We start from the raw sequence: 18,064 nt of genomic DNA on the forward strand, positions 1-18,064 counted from the left end.
AAGCTACGTTTTGAAAATACAATAAATCTTAGAAAATTAGCAAAACTTATGCTGGACTCATTTTTTTTTTAATTAGACAGAACTTGTGGCTTCTAGGAAACAAAAGCAGACAGCTCATTTTCTGTGAGTATTTCTGAACATGATGAATCGGCGTTATTGTTAATGTTTTTCCCTGAAGAACTTGATTGGGTAATTTAAACTAAAATGTAAATAAAATTCATGGGAGCAATTGTGTTCGCTGCGTGAAAAAATAAGAGATTCATAACAAGTAATTTGAAAGTTAAAAAATGAAAAATCAAAAAGTATTTTTGACATGATGATTTAGTTATGTAAGAATAAACGTGCTGGCATGGCGGCTTAGCGGTTAGCACAGTCACCTCACACCTCTAGGGTTGAGTGTTAAAATCCTGTCTCTGGTCTGTGCTTGCATGTTCTTTCAGTGCTTGGTTGATTTCATTCAAAGACATGCACTATAGGTCTTTGTGCTGGAGGTTATGTTCCTAAGGTTACATAATAGTCCTTAGGAACATAGCTGGCACATACAGCAATGACGGCTGGCATAAAGTCATAGGTCTTTGCAGCCAACCACTGCTTAGATTTATGCTTACAAGCATTCATGTATGCCAAAATTAACACTTATGTACAATAGGTAATATATTACAGTTACCCAAGTATTTTTTTAAAAGAAATTTTCCAACTGTGGGACGAATAAGGGTATATCTCACTTTATATCTTGTCCCTGAATGTGAAGCTCAAAAAAATGGCTATAATAGCAGTCTTATGTCTTTTACTGTATCAGCATTATGACAATGTAAATAGTACATATGTGAAAAGATCAATTTTTTTGTATTAGATTGGCTAATTGCATATATGCTGCTTTGTGTCAAAAACAAATCTTTAAATTCTTGTAGCTATATAAAAAAAAAAAACCATTTCATGTGGAAACTGACATAGCAAATTTCCTCTTTACATGTTTAAAATCCTCATGCTTAGGAGACATCTTTCCCAAAAAAAAAAGACTACAGTAAAAAACAGAACCAGAGAAATTCATATCCACACAGATGGTGCTCATTGCAGAAGGGTTTGACTGTTTGTGTAGTGTGTGAGTGTGTATATGCATGAACGTGTAAGTGTATAAATCTTACAGTTAGAGCTATGTGGTTGTGTGTCTGCACAGCTTTGTGAAGTGCAGTGATCCCGTCTCTGGTTCTGAAGTCCAGATGAGCTCCTCCGCTCCTCAGAACTTTAATCAGCTCAGCACTCGATTCCAACTGTGCTGCCAGGGTGAGGGGTGACTCTGAAACACACACACACACACACACATCTGGTCTGATACAAACATTTATTGATCTTAAAATGCCTGCAATGAATCTCTTGATTAGAAAGAACATTTGGATGTGTAAAAGAAAGAGACAAAGACTTCCTGGATGCTAAATGGTTCACAGTTCGACATCAAACATAAATTTGAAAGGAAAATCTTTTGTTGTTGGGTTTCAAGCATTCCCGAAGAGAAACACCAAAAGGTTTCGACATTGAATAGAAAAAGGTTCTTTGGGTCATTAAAAGGTAAACATATATAATAAGCTATATAAATATGCAGGTGTTCAAGTCAAACCGGGACCTTTGAGTTATGAGAGTAAAAATTCCTTTTATTTCTCTTTATAATCCCCTGCTACACTAATACACTTATCCCAGTGTTTCACTAGTGCTTGGACCCCATCAAGGTAGAAGGTTTTTTTGGACACCATTCAAATATTTTACTACAGCTAAGAATCTCATCATCGTGCTGTTCTTGAAGTCTTCTGTAAATGTCAATTGGTTTTGATTCAAAAAAGGAAATCATTAGATGTTGGGTTCTACATAGAACTCGCAGCGAAAGTGCCAAAGATTCCGTATTGATTTTAAAATGGAACTGAGTTTTTGGGAAGAATGGGAAAAATTTAAATGAAATGCCTTTGGTTGATCTTGTTGCTATTGGATCATCTTGAGAACCTTTCCCTTAGAGCAACAGTAAATGACTCCTCCAGGTTTCAGGTAAAATGTCTAGAAGAATCCTGTAGTTGTTGGATTCTACATAGAACTTTTAAGCATTTCATAAGGAAAAGAGCTAAAACCTAAAGAGATAGCCAGATGAGAAAACACACATAAATTTAACAAAACACAACCTCATTTCTCAGAACACAAAAGCATTTTAACCAAAAATGTTGCCCATACCTTGTATGTAATTTTAAAATGTGGTTGTATTATTTTTTTTAACATGTGGTTGTGTTTTGTTCTTCAGGGCCACTGTTAAATGGCGTGTAAAATACAAATGGAAATAAACTTCAATATGGTGTGACAAAAAAATTAAATAATAATAATCTCACCCTCACCTCCAGTTTCTACATCATGGAAGTTGGGATCTAGCCCTTTCTCCAGGAACCTGCACACTTTCTCCACACACCTCTGCTGAACACACTCCATAAACTTCTTCAGATTGGCCTAAAAGGGAAACAAACTGTGATAATCAATGCCACATCATAACAATACTAATGTATATTTGAGATAAATATCGTTTCCTTTCACATTTATATGTATATGTCATTTCCAGGCATTCTGCAATATCTGAACCCTGAACATTAAGGTAGTGAATATACAGACTACAGATGTGTTTATGCAGTGCATAATAGAGCGTGAACCTGATCTAGTTAAATTTGAAAATAAAAAATGAGCTAGTAAAGTAGATGAAGTATCTCCTCTTCAAGCCATCTGTTGATGGAGTGTAAAAAACAGCATATTTTTTTATCAGATGTATTTTCAGCTGTTTCATTGGGTTTTATTGTTTACACGAGAGAACAGCAGTCACAGTATGTTCATATTCATGTGCAAGAGGTCTGAATGATGGCTTATAGTTTAAGAATTCATTGTAACAAAAAAATATAAAAAGAATACGGAAACATCGAATTTTAGCTAAGTGTGTTACCTTGGTGTGAAGTTTGGCTAATTGCTTGTCGTCCACATGGCTCTGAGTGTAAACGCGTCTCTTATAGCGAAACTGCAAACACACGCACACACGCATACAATCAGACATCGCTGACCACAAAAGCCAAAAAAAAAGCTGATCAGCTTAAAGTAATCAGTGATATTATTATTCCAGATTGAAGCCCACATACATATATGCCTGCCTTTTTGTATTTAATTTATTAATACAAAGAAATTTAATTTTGTAAGATTAAGTATCTTACACCATGAGAAATTGAGAAAGTAGATCGGATAAAGATGAAATCTTGTCTAAAACGACTCCTTGTGTTAAAATTCACTTATACCACTTCAGCGCTGTTATTTAAGCTTTTTCAAAATTTTTATATTAGCTCAGCTCTAACATATTTAACTAATATATATTGGTGCAGGTGAGTGTTTACATTAAGCAAGTACCTTATTAGTAGCTTATTTTAAAGTAGATCATTAAAGCCGACACAAAACTGTCCATAACATCGCTTTTACTCAACATTTTGATTTCACTTATGTTGCAGGTTAAACGTCAGGCAGATATCTAAGTACTGCAAAAGTTCCATAAAATTCTGCCTAGACAGTTTTGTGAGATGCTGTAACAAAATCTGGCTGGACAGACAAACAGACATAACATTTTCTGGGACTGGTCTCCAATGTAAGAAACATAAAGATGTAATTAAAAGAGTGAGTTCTGACCAATGTACAGACAAAACCTTTCCTTTATTTATATTGATTTCTACTGATATTTATACGCATTGTGTGACTGTCTTTACAAGGATGTTGCCCTGGGGGACGTTTTTCTATTTTCTCTTATTAGTAGATTAGTAGAATAAGCATTATTAATATAATAGCATTGATTTTCTGCATTAATGTACCTCTAGGTAAGGTACAGGTGTGACAGTAGGGAAAGGATACTCCCTAAGCAGTCTCTCTTCATCCAGGAACTTGCCAGCTCGGCCATTGAAGGCCGGGAGGTAGAGGCCATAGTTCAGCACGTCTGTCAGACTCTGTGTCAGAGTAACCAAAACCCGCTGCTTACACACCCACACCGGAGCCTCCAAATCCAAGCGCAGGCATTTCTACACACAAACAGCACACATGCTCAAGATGAAATGATTTTGCACCACTTAGGTTAACTAATCGATTTTTTAAATGTAATGTAACATCAAATCTTTCATACCTTGCTTTATTAAGATTTATTTTAACCAGATTAATAATATGAATAATCTTCACATACAACAAATAGCTTTTGGTCTACTGCCTCATACATGTGAGGAGTTTTTATCTGCTAGTTAGCATCGCAAAACATTATAGAACGAAGAAGCAAAGCCCAGTTTCGTCCACGCTACTAGTAATGAGCAAAGACTTTGCACTATCCGTTCACTCGGTCAGACTCAGTTTGTGTCTCTTGTCTAAACTGCGGAGTTATTTATATCTCTATAGCCTGAGACAGTGAGGATAGCCTGAACAGTTAAGGTAACATAACAGCTAAGAATTACTGCTGTGTTCTTTGAGAGAAAAGTTCAGATGATTCATGCGGGGTCAGCGTGCAGGTCTAAATGACTGCGGTATCAACTCTGGCGTTTTTTTTTTTTTTCCTTTTTTAAAATAATCTGAGTTCTAAAAAAAAGAAAAAATAATCTGAGAAAAAATAATTCTCCTGCTAGTTTTTTTTATGTGAAGATTTACTGAAAGCCTGAGCAAAATTTAGTTAGCAAGATACGAATATGATACATTGCTAACACACCTTGCTTTTTCAGTGGGTTCTATCTGGCGATAGCAGTCTCTATAGGATTTGAGTGTATATTTCTAGTTTATTTTTTATATTTGGTAGTAGGTAGGCTTTATCATTATTCAACTGATTTCTCAAAATATCCCTCTGGTATTCCTATCACTTTCACTGAGCTAGCGCACTTTTATGCTAAAGCCATTGATAAACAATGCATCTCAGCATCCAAAGGTGTTTCCTTTTCTACCAATCAGCTCTCAAATTTAGATCTTTTTTTTTTTTTTTTACTGAAAATTATACCCATCATAATTAAAGTATTACATTTATCACTGAGAGTTCTTATAGCATTAGGGTTGGTTGTTTGTTACCATGAATTTACTACCATGGTTTGTTACCATGAATTTATTAATAAGTCTAATCCAGACTTATTCTTTTTAATATTTAAAAATAGGTGCCAATTTAATTAAAATTGCAATCCTATAAGTATCAAGATTTTATAAATATTCAATTATAAATTTAATATATTACATCTCCCCCTGATTTTGTTACAATTTTAAACTTTTTTAAAAAGAAGGTTAATTAAATGTAGCCTATTCCTTATAAAATTAGTTTTCTCGCTTAAAGATCAAAGTCACCAATTAAACAATACAAAATAACTTAGAATACAGAAGTTGAACATTCAACTGAGCAGCACAGAAGTATCTCTGTCATCCACCATAATTATTATTTCTAAACAAACTTAGCAGATAATTCACTCCTACCACTCGTAATAAATAAAAATGTGTAAATAGTTCAGAGTGCACCACCTGTAGGAATATAAAGAAACTGCAACATTTTCCGCCTAAATGTGGGCTTCTAATACACGCGATTTTCGACTAATTTGCACTCGTGGTGTTTTGAGACTGGTGTTAGCGTGTGTACTGAGTTTGAGACTAATTCGCTAACAGAATTTGAAGAGAAAAAGGCAGAGTGGAGGCTTTTAACATGCACAATTTTTGATAATGTTCTGCTATGTTCTGCATTTCTGTTGTGCCACTCAGAAGCTTCTGTGCTAAGTACAAAATCATTTATATCTGAGGCTGATCAACGGTCATGGCTAATCAAACTGAAAACCAGCCAATTCTGGTCACTGGCTGATTGATTAGTTTATCTCTATTGTAAATATAAAAATAGTAAAAAAATAATAATAATAAAATAAAGATATTGTGGTGATACGTAAACCGACACACAAACTGATAATGATTCATAACTGAATAAATTTTTCCCCATCTCTAAATAGCATTAGAACTACAATTAGGTCAAGATAATATTAATGTGGACCTGAGGTGTTATATGAGAAAAAAAGAAATCATAAAGATAAATCTGTGAGGCCAAGAACCTCTACTTTACACCATGCATTTGAGTTAGGCAATCCTTCTGGAATTTTTTTTTTCTGCCAACTACCAGCTCATCTCTCTTCTATGACACACACACATATATTTTGAGACTGTGGTAATGGAAATGACGCCCCACATGACCCTGCATTGTGGTAAAGCACTGGTAAATCCTTTCTAAAGGTGTTGATTAATTTTCCGTACGAGCAGCTTGGAAAGTTGTTCCAGCTTTAATACAAATAATAGGTTTATATTAATGCCTTTATTATCTAAGTGGTGCTCAAGTCAAACCAGGACTCGTGATGAAATTTATCATGATTTGATGAGAATCTTTGCGACATTTAAACATTTGAATGGTGCAAACGTTTTAAAGAAAGCCTGAAGTGGCTTGGAGCCTACAGCAGTCATTCCCATGAATATTAAGCAAGTGTAATGTCTGATCCCTCAAAATCGACGGGTAACATGTCGCCAACTTGTGGAAGAGATGCATCTGTCTGTGGGAACTGTACACACAATCATTCGCCAACACCACACGTACATTATAAGAATTCAGCTAGGAGTTATTGCCACATGCCCCATACAGTCCTGACCTCGCTCCAAGCCATTTCCACATGTTTGGGCCATTAAAGGTGTTCCTGGGAGGCCAGGGTTTCCGTGGTGAAGCAGGCAGTCTGATCATGGCTCCAGAGTACTGAGAGAGCTTTCTACCTTGATGGAATTCAAACACTATTGAAACACTCTGATAAGTTCATTAGTGTGTGCATTAGTGTATATAGAGAAATAAGGGGGAGTTTTACTCTCAAAACTGTTCAGTTATTCTGCACAATCAAAAGTCCTGGTTAGACTTGAATGCTCCTAATAATATGCTAGAGTTGCTATAGTAACAGCTGATTCACAGAGACTTGTATGGTGAATGTTACACATATTTTAAGCCTAATAAAAAGCAAAAATGTATTATTATTATCATTAATATTATAATTATTTAACATTTCTTTTAACGAAGAGGTCTAATAGATGGAAAGTGTCTTTCTTAGAATGCGAGATGTTTCAAGTGATATAATTTTCTGAAGTTCTTGAATTTTTATGTGATTTTTTTGGTGTGATTAGTGTATCACCACTGCCATTTTTATGGCTTTCATTCCGCACATTCATTCGATCTCGATTTCAATGTCTTTTTACTTTGATACAAAGTTTTTTTTTTTACTGTGGCTCCTTTTGCTAGGTGTTCCTTTCAGTCGGGATGGACAAGTATGTATGAGTCTGTTTCTGATTTCAGCCCAGCAGTTTTGAGCCATATGTTAGTCATTTGTTGGTCTACAGTATATCTTTCTTAGGATATTTTTCAAGTAAAATATTTTTGCTCATGCATTCGTTTCTTCTCCCATTTTTATTTAATTTGTTGCTGGGTGTTATGCTTTCCTTTTTTTTTTTTTTGACTTTTCGGGCATGCATAGTTAAAAACTTCATTTTCAGGTTTCAGGGCGGTTAAGCACTTTTCTTAACATTGCAGTATGAATAGCTACAGTACAGAGTACTTTTCCTTTTGTTTTTCATGCTTACTAGAATCATTAGAAGGGTTTCTTATCTGGTAATATGGTATGGTATGTAGGCCTGTTATTGTAGTATTTGTAGGTGGTTTCCTAATGAATTAGGCTAATCTATCTAAATCTGCTTTTGGGTGGTGCATCCTTTCTAAGATGAGAAGTTTCCTGATACAATATCTTTTAGTTTCCAGAGGCTGTAAGTTACAGTATAACTGGAATCGCCAGGTTGTTGATGGCTTTCATTCGGTTGATTGCTGAATTGACAGTCAATTTGGATGTTTTATGCGGAAGTTTCCCAATTTTTTGAATGTTGCTTTGGCACACTTTGGTTTATTGATTAGGCATTTTATGATTGTTAGTAAGTCAGTTTATTCTTCAACATTCTTTATAAACATTTTCAGGTCATCCATGTACAGTATTGTAGAACAGTTGATTAATAGTGGATGAGCCTGTAGCTGGTGTTGTTTAGAAGAGAGGATAGATGAGTACGAACTATGCAGAAGAGGAAAGGGGAGAAAGTTGCATTCAAATATGCCATGAGTGATGTTGATCTGCTTTGAGTGTGGCATTCCATCTGTGTGGTTTAGCATGAGGGTTGTTTTCCAATTGTACATATTTGCTGTTAGGATTTGGTTGAGGGTTGTTGATATTTTGGAGATCTCAAGGCATTTTAGTATCCAGTGATGTAGCACAGAGTCGAATGTTTTCTTGTCATTTTCTTGTCAAATGTCATCCTATTATTATTATTATTATTATTATTATTATTATTGAACTAATACAACATAATCGTTGATATTTATTCCAAATCCAATGAAGGAATATTAGTGACATTAGTGACAGTCAGAACTGTACTTTCCGGTGTCCCCATGTCTCATTAAATAGAAGAGAAATTGACGAGGGAGCAACTATGTGTAGCTGCTGATCACTGTCTTGTGGACAATGCAGAACATTAAAAGCAACTTTAGGAAGCACAAAAGAACAAAGTGTCATTCATTAAAAAGAAATAATGGGTGAGGAAAAGAACTGTCATATAAGAGGCATTAAACACTTTGGAACAGAAACACACTTGCTTTCCTTTAAAAGTGCCCTTCAAGTGTGTTATTTCTCATTTTTATGGCAAAAGCACTCAAAATGAGAGACCTTAAAAGCACAAGAAAGGAATGACATGCATAATAAGTACATGGACATGACAGGAAGATTGGACAAGGTTGCTTAAGTGTGCATGAGAGAGGGGGGAAAAAACTGAGAATGTCACGTAGTACATCGATGCCGTGATAGCTCCTGAACTCACACCATTCGTCTCAGAACTTTGATCAGAGGAGACGAAGAGTTTCCAAACCAGACTTACTGTTTGCTGAAGGTCAGGGATTCCGATGCGGATAATGACGGCGGTTCCGTGGAGATCTTCCATGGAATCATTGGAGCCGCCCTTAGACCCTGGAGAGCCACGTATGCTGTCATCTCCGTGGTTTCCGTTGGTAGGGGCGTGCTGTTGCCGCGGCCTGTCGGGAGCCTCATGTTTGCCGTCGGCAGGTGGACTCATAGGCATGCTCTGGGAATGTGTGGGAGGGTGTGGGGGGTGGGTGGGTGTGCGCTGCTCAATACGCTGGCCTCACAACCCTACCAACACAATGCACGAGCACACACAGACATGCACACATGGTTTCATAATCAACTTCAAATCATATTTCTACACTGCAGTATGTGCTCATGGTGTATAGCATATTATTTTAATCTGTGTGTGTGTGTGTGTGTTTGTATTTATGCGTATGTGTGAGAAAGAGAGATTGAGACAGGTAGAAATAAGAACTGACGTCTGCCGGTTGTGAGTGGTTGCCATGGACACTGCGAAACAGATCCATTTGGGGAAAAAAAAGGAAATTTCAGGGAACCCTGTATTACATGTCACCATGGCAACGCTGCACACTGCTTGTTCTGCTAAGCTATGGCACCTCCACTTCCTTTTTCGAGAGGACACACACACACTCACATATCACACTACCACACACATTCAGCAAGCGCTTCCATCATGTACCACTCAATCCAGTAGCATCCACACAAAACTTCAATTTGTACACACACACAGACACACACACACACACACACACACACCTGTTCTGCCACTAGTAACTCATATAGGCACGTCTCCCACCTCCCACACAGACACTCACATGTGCAATCACACACCCGGTGGCGGCGTACAAGAAAGTCCCTCGCTATTGTCCTGGAAGGCAGTGCGGAAGCCCTCAGTTATGTAACAGAGCAATGGCAGAACATGAGAGATGCAAAAAAAATTAAAAAAGGGCCAAGAGGTCAAGTGTCATTTATAATAAACAGAAATCATTATTACCGTTTCTGATAACTGATGACTGCTTTCATCATAAAATGCATCTGAGCATTTGCAAATACTAAATACGCATCGATGCAAATATAAACCCACATGCACTGTATGGCATGCATACTGTCTGTGTATACACTGTACAGTACATATATACAGCTCCCTGCAAAGGTCTTTATAAAAACACTATAGAGAGCAGTGTGCAGAGTGAAGAACTTTATTAAATTAATATTTGGTGTAATAACCCTTTGCATTTTAAATTTAATCAATTTGATCAGGTATACCGTCCCACAGTTTAATAAGTTCCTCAGCAGACCTTGCCTGAAAAGTGGTTTAGTACTAACTATGTCCCATTCTTTAATAATATAATAATAAATCTTGTTTCCTTATAGTTACTACTGGATGCATAGACACTAATTAGCCATAATATTAAAACCACCTGCATAAAATCGTGTTGGTTCTCTTTGTGCCACTAAAACAGCTCTGACTTCACAAGACGTCTGACGGTGTGCCGTGCCATCTGACACCAGGACATTAGTCCTGAGGTGTGGTCTCTGTAGATCGGACTGTTTGTCCAGCACATGGCACAGATGCTTGGTCAGATTGAGATCTGGAGAACGTGGAGGCCAAGTCAACAACTCTGTCATGTTCCCCATACCACTCCTAAGCAACAATGTTTGCAGTGTGGCAGGGAGCATTATCCTGCTGAAAGAGGGCGATGTCATTGGGAAATAATGTTGCCATGAAGGTGTGCACTTAGTCTGCGGCATTATTTAGGTACTGTAGGGGGTACGTGGTACGTGTAAGATAACATCTATAAGAGAATGGCAAGACTCAAGGTTTGCCAGCAGAACATTGCACAGAGAATCAGTGAATCCTGGTGCCACCTCTTCCCCAGATAAGTGATGCACACACACACATACACACACACACACACTTTGTCACCCACATGATGTAAAAAAGAAATAATGCTTCCTCAAACCAGGCCACCTTTTTTCATTGCTTTGTGGTCCAGCTCTAATTCAGCTACGCAGCCTCGCACACAGCAAACTGTGATACACTGTGTGTTCTTACACCTTTCTGTCCGAGCCAGCATTAACCTTTGCAGAAATTTGTGTTACAGTAGCTCTTCTGTGAGATCAGACCAGATGGGACACATCAGTGAGCCTTGACAGCTCATCACCCAGTCACTGGTCCACTTTTGGTACTAACCACTGTACACCAGGAACAGCCCACAAGACCTGATGTTTTGTAATTGCTTTGACCCAGTCACATCACAATTTCCCTCTTGTCATATTAACCTTTCCATTTCTTCTGCTTTAAACGCATCAACTTTTAAGATAAGATAAGTCTTTATTAATCCTAAAGGAAATTACTGAAAAAATTTGAGAACTGACAATTCATTGGCTGCCTAATTCATTCCACCTCTTGACATTCCGCTCATGGTAATGAGATTCAACAGGATTCATGTCACCCATCAGTGGTTTTGTTGTTATGGCTGTTTGGTGAATACTCTGGAGTCACCTTCATACAAGCACCTGCATCCCTGTTTATTTATGTAAATATCCAATCAATGGTAGATCAGGTGGCAACAGTGCAGTGCATAAATTCTTGCAGATACAGGTCAAGAGCTTCAGTGATGTTCATATGAAAGATCAGTGTAACCGCACAGACATGCAAGAAGTAAGCAGATGGCCGTAAGTGCTGAAATTGTTTTCTATTATTATGACCACTGTTTGTTTCAGATTGTTCTATACCCATCTTTATGCATGTTTAGAATCGAAACCTACACAGAGCTTTCTGATTTTCAAAGAGACCGGGTTGTTGGGCAATTTGAGGCTGACCTGTGCTGGAGACAAATCTTGAAATCCCACTTTCTACTGTGAACTGAATTACAGTTAAGAAAAAGAAAAAAAAAAGAAAAACATCAATGGAATCACTGCTGTGTCGAACTGGGCCTCCTAAAATACAACTGTGATTTCTGATCAAAATCTGTCGAAAGCAACCTTCTCACTCTGTCCCCGTGTAAGTTGTTGCTTTTAAAGCTGTTAAAAGAAAATTAATCAAGTATTAATAGCTTAACCTTAATCGTTTCATTTTGGTTCGAATTTTGGTTCATACATTTTATCATAAAACTATGGGTGTCTTTTTATTTCTTGCATGTCTATGTATGGTCATGGCATGATGGTTGATGCCAGATTGGCTGGCTAATTTTAAACAAGAATATATAAAACATCCAATGAGCAGCGGGCAGAAGTGCATTGATATCGAGAGAGTTTAGAGCAGAATGGGCAGACTTGTATGAGTAAGCTATGATTGAAAGGCATCTCAAAACATCAAGCACACTAAACCTTGAGATAAATGGACACTACCAACAGACAATCCCATTAAAGTCCACTCCTACCACTCCTGTGATCATATATCTGCATGATTAGCTAACTGCAGGTGTTTTTATTTTATTATACGGGTATGTACTGTACACATATAGTAATGAACTCTTGATCCTGAATCTGATCAGTGAGTGAAGATTGATTTTCTATAACAGCAGCTTTGACTATACTGATAGCTGAAAAGAGGTATGCTATTGTTTCTATAGTAACAATTAACAAAGGGACTTCTATGGTGCAGGAGCCACATCAATAGGCTTAGGCCCCATCACACCCCGACTAAGACCATGAAGTTCCCACGCTGCCCTAAAAATAAACAAGAACGGGGTCAGAATAGAAAAATATGCCACTATTATCAAGTTCAGATTACTTCCTAGCCACAAATATGTTGTTACCAATTTCCTATCACACATGACCGCGTGTTCATCAGATCCATCAAGATCAAAGTGAGTTACTACTATGTCTGATCAGACCAGACCAGGTTCTTACCAGGCGCTTATCACGCACTTACTACTTTGTCATTGCGACCGGCAGGTTGGTATAAATACCTCAATATGTGCACTGCTTTTAATCATGAGGTGACGGTGTAAGGAATGGGATCTTGTATTTACACTAAATTATATAATAAGCTACAAAGCATGGTAAGCACTAGAAGAATGTAATATAATCTTAATTGGGTTTTTTTACAATGTGGCATTGGACCTACCAAGGTCATTGCACAAGCCTGAAGAACTCCATTAATGTAGAAACAGCGCAGCGACATCCCAATGACAAATCAATCAGATCGCCATCCAGGCTTTCCTTTTTGCGCCATGCTTGTAGTGCATCAATGAATTCCCTAAGAGGTGTTAACTGGTCAATACCATCGTTAACACAGTACGTCCTTATTAAGTTCTTCCTGCGTCTTGCTTCTTCCACATCCTCACCAGGCTTTTTTTTTTTTTAACCTGTCTAAAAAAAGCATGGCAGCTCCATGTCAAGGCAGACAATACACTAAGTCCTTCCCGGTTTCTACTGCATTCCTGCCAAGTTATACATGTGACTCAGTGTGATGGGGTAAAGGTGAGTTAATTGTTAAAATGGTGAAGCTTCCTGTAAGTAGATGTTTATTTGGCGTATATGAAAGAAGTCTATGGTCAGAGGTTTGTCCATAACAATTTCATTTTTGGTCCCGTTGGCTGATCAATGATTTTAGTGGGTATAATGAAACTTGTTTCAAAAAGGTTCTAAAACATTAAATGCGACTCTAGACTAAGGACCTAATAACATGTCTATCACATTGCTCTTAAATATTATTTTTAAGAAGTGTTACCTTTGGCAAATTGATACAGTATAATGTGGTATAACAAAAGTAAAATGGTTTTTATTACAAAATAATCACTTTTGGGAAATCTACATGTTAAGAGTTTTAATCTCCCTATCTCTTTTTCCCTTGTCTCTGTCTCTTTTTTTTTTGTTCCGTATTTCTTTAACAGTTGCAGCATTCACAATATCAAGCTCCAGTATGACTGCAATATGAGCTTTAAAGCTTATCTACTTTCCATAACTGAGTTAAAATTTAATGTTAGGCTCCTGCTAGTTGTACGATTTCAGATCATGAATGAGGAACCGAGCAAAATGTATCTAGAGCAGATATTACTGTACTTTGAGCTGAGTGCAAAATGGACTGTTTCCTTGTTATGTCACTATATATACACTATATCCATTCGAATCCAAACAAAACATATCCTAAACATCCTGATAACCAACATTTAATAATTATAAGAACAAAAATCCAAAATCACAAAATACTCTGGCATATTATTCACCTTTGGCCTGGGTGTCCCATGTAAAGCTTACTGTAGGCAATGGAAAATCCAAGAATACCTCTATTACCCTGGAATCTTCAGAACAGTTGGAAAATTCCCCAGCAGTCTCCTTTAAATAGTATTCAGACTACGTTTTTACGAGAAACCGGACAGAATTTTCTTAGCCGTGGCTGCAAGTTCACAGATTTCAGGAAACTTTATGCCCAGCCCTGATGCTGAATGCCTGAGAGCAGGAAGGCTAGTAGGAAAAAGGAAAGTCCAACAGGAAGGGTTCACATCCCAGAGTTGTGGACGTCAGCCAATCAGCGGGCCCTTTAAAACATCTTGACCAATAAAATAGGTGTTTTTAATATTTCCAACAAGAGTCAATGTCTGTTGCTAGGCATTAGTATGGTTAGAGATGTATTTTACTACATTAATATATTAATATATTTGTGACAACAATCCAAAGATTTTGAAGCTTATTGAGTATATCCATTGCACCTTTAAAGAAGTCACTAATCCCTAAATCAGTCCTAGGGTCGCTTGTTAGGAATCACTTTATCCAGTGACTGCTGAACGTCTACAGTAAATAACCAAGAATAAACTGCATTGTATATGTACTGGTTGTATATGTACGTATCTACATACTCTATATACTCCACATTGTCTTGAATTCCAATGAGTTCTTGATTTGCATTAATCAGATCTAGATCAAGGAGAGTTTGTTGAGGACGCTCCACATAAACCGATGCGTAAAATGTGTGAAATTAGTGACATGTTAAGGTTTTCTGTGAGTGCTGTTTTTTTTCTTCTTTCTTTTAAACATTTATGGAAGGAGTCTCCAGTGTCAGTCTAGTATATTCTGCAATGGGAGAGTCTATAAAAACAGACGGCTTTGAGGGTATTCAGTAACAAAAATATCACAGACATACAGTATATCAGTGGAAGTTGTTGGAAGTAACCTGTTTCAATTCCAGTTTACAATATTAAATGTAATCATAAATGGGTAAAAAAAAAGTACAGTTTCTTGTTCTTTAATCTATAAAACATGTATCGCTGGAAAACTGCTGTGCTATGAGGTATAAAACACATGCTCTTATTGGAAATGAGCAACTTCGAGTTGGTAATGGCCTCCATGTCTTATTCAATACATATATTTTATACATCAGATAAAAAAGATAAATAAATAAAAATGAGATAAACGGATAAACAGCTAAAGAGCCAGGGGTAGAGTGGATCAGCGAGAGGTATGAATATACTTCTCAGCGATCCTCCATTTTCCACATACATCAAAAGCATCAAATGCACACCCACACATTCACGCGCAGTCTCTCACACGTTCAGACACATGCACACGCACCATGGCTAATTGGAACATGGCCCGAATGCTCATCATCAGCAGACCTTAACCCATACCTCTGCAAGCTCTAATCTAGAAACTTCCACTTGCCTTGTTTTCAAGCTCAGCCCTTCTGGGCAGGCAAACCACTTCCTGTGATTTCAGCCTCACTTCCTGCGCCTCTTCCCGACTGGATCGGGCCAAGGCTCCTCGGGATGTTTGGTCAGGAAGTGAAGGAAAGCCTGCGCACCACTGATAGCTTAGCTTTTTCCTCCACCAGCACAAACACACACACACTCATGCTGAAAGCAGGCCAGAAATAAAAGCGGCTGCCTCCCACCCACATACACCCCTGATCAATCCTAAATGCATAGAGAGTGACAGAATTAAAAATATCTCCTCTGCTGAAGGGCAGCACATGAGTACGCTGTAGCACATTCATGAAAACGCCTGAAACAGAACATACATAATAGCACACTTATAGTGCCAGTATCTACTGCCAAGGATGCACATAATTATTGCCAAGTGTGCTCATAATTATGCATGGGTTGGTATATTTGCAGTGCAGGTAAATCTTCATTATCACTTCAAAGCAGACAAGGCGTAAGGTGTTACCAAGTCCTCACATCAAGCCAATTCCCAGGATACTAGAGGACCATTAGAGAAAAGTCACAGCTACACATGTACTCTTGTGGTTACATAAGAGTAGCCTTGAAGTCTGTGAAAGCCTCCTGACGAGAGAACGAAAGTAAAAAAGAAAAACGCTCCGGTGTGTCTCATACAACACCTGGCAACACAGATGATATGAGTTACTATTCAAATATTAATAATAATAATTATTAATATTATTATACTGCACCCAAGAGCTTGAGACACTGAATCAGACTGGATCAGACTACATCTTCCACTCGGATGCAGTAAAAATCCATTTGATTTGTTAGAGCACTTTTAACAACCGACACTGTCAGGCTTTACAGAAATCCGGATTAAATCAATCGAGTGTTGAGGGTGGAGAGGAAAAACTCCTTGATCTGACACAATGAAAAAACCTTGAGAGGAACCTTGATGTCTTTTACACCATGGACAAGGGCTGGGCAATAGAACAAAAATATCATATCAAGATATTTTAAGAAATTACGAGGATTATGGCATAAGCAGAGGTTTAAATGCAGTAGTAGAGTTGCATTTAAAAATAATGTTTGTTTTAGTCAAAATAAATAATAGGATGATTTTTTATCTTATGTATCAAATCTTACGTATAAAAATATCAAAAAAGTTTCAGACAGTAGAAAATAGAGATGGAATCTTCAGGGACCAGCCAATACGATATTATCACGATACCACGGTGGCAATTTGTTTTTTCATAAAATATCCTAAACATTTTTATTTTAGATTTTTTGTTTTGTTTTTTAGATTTTGGTACAGTTCTAAGCAAACTTAGCAAATAATTCAAAAACCTTTGCAAATAATTTTCCTCCTCATAGGTTTAGAGTTTATCTACCTGTAGGATTATAGAGGAACTCAACATTTTACCACCTCAAAATCAAACATATACTTTACTAAAAAAAAAAAAAACTTAAAAAAAAAAGACAAAAAAATGGTAATAAGGAACTTAACTGATTTTGGGAAAAATGTAACTGAGTCTACTTCAAAAGTTTTTTAATAGGTTTTTTTTAGAGATATTAAACTCCCTCATTTTCTCTCTAATATGTTCACCTGCAGGTTCATCTGAACGCTTTCCTCTTCCCTACTCTTTCCTACGAACTTTTTACACCGCGTCTTGCTGCAGCGCTATCCACCCTCTTCAACATACATAATCTCACACCTTAAATGTTCATCTTTTCGTTGTTATGCTTAACAGAAGCACCTTACAAACTTATGATCTTAATCTCAAACACCTTTGGGCATTCAAAATTAACAAACTCTTAGAAAAGTGTACCAGGACATCTTTTATCCTGATACAGATATTATTATATTATTTTATCGCCCAACCCTTGTACGAGATCAGACCACATATATAGACATATGATATTGTATTAGAATGAAGAATATGTAAAAAAAAAAAAAAAAGTAGAATTGATGCATCTCTAGCTTACAGCAATGTTGCAATAGAGTTATTTTTTTCTTTTCGAAACCGAGCGCAGGCCTACTTCCAGGCCCTGAGGCAAACTGCGCCTCTCTTTATCTCCCGAATTCCCGAGCTGAGAACGCACAGTAATGCAATGCAATGCGCTAAAAAAAGGCAGGCCACAAACCACTTAAGTGCATCTACAATGCATGTGATGTTTAATTATACAATTTTTCTTAAAAAAAGGAACTAAACTGTAGCTTTCCCTGAATCTGGCACTTCCATCGTGTCTATGCAGGTTTATTATGTAGGTTTCACCTGGAGACCTGGATATAAGGTGCAGCTTTAAAGATGATTTCAGGTATTAGTTTTAGCGTGCGGTGTTAAAGGTAGGCTATGCACCTTTCTAAAGAAAAAAAGAAAGCAAAAACAAAAGGTACCAAAGGTGTATCAGTGACAGTTTGGTGTCCTTTCTAATCTAGTTATTAGATCATCATCATTTCTT

General features: G+C 37.2%; 1 protein-coding gene across 13 annotated transcripts in view; it reads right to left on the reverse strand.

Moving 5' to 3' along the window:
- The window catches only part of shank3b (SH3 and multiple ankyrin repeat domains 3b), a 38,975-nt gene that overhangs the window by 19,394 nt on the left and 1,517 nt on the right, over positions 1-18,064 (reverse strand). For 7 of the 13 annotated variants that reach the window (XR_008361446.1, XM_053508308.1, XM_053508310.1 and 4 more), the window contains exons 1-6: positions 14,171-14,398; positions 8,986-9,257; positions 3,867-4,070; positions 2,963-3,034; positions 2,367-2,481; positions 1,146-1,297 (exon numbers count right to left, since the gene is read on the reverse strand). Coding sequence is in view for 12 of the 13 variants with exons in the window: in XM_053508308.1 (XP_053364283.1) it covers positions 1,146-1,297; positions 2,367-2,481; positions 2,963-3,034; positions 3,867-4,070; positions 8,986-9,186 (744 nt within the window). In the remaining variant the exon portion in view is untranslated. Of the gene's footprint in view, positions 1-1,145; positions 1,298-2,366; positions 2,482-2,962; positions 3,035-3,866; positions 4,071-8,985; positions 9,258-13,068; positions 13,201-14,170; positions 14,399-18,064 lie in introns of those variants that run through there. The other 6 variants (XM_053508314.1, XM_053508309.1, XM_053508307.1 and 3 more) reach the window with 3 other exon arrangements.

Source organism: Clarias gariepinus, chromosome 12 (assembly GCF_024256425.1).
Source record: "Clarias gariepinus isolate MV-2021 ecotype Netherlands chromosome 12, CGAR_prim_01v2, whole genome shotgun sequence".
Classification (NCBI taxonomy): domain Eukaryota; kingdom Metazoa; phylum Chordata; class Actinopteri; order Siluriformes; family Clariidae; genus Clarias; species Clarias gariepinus.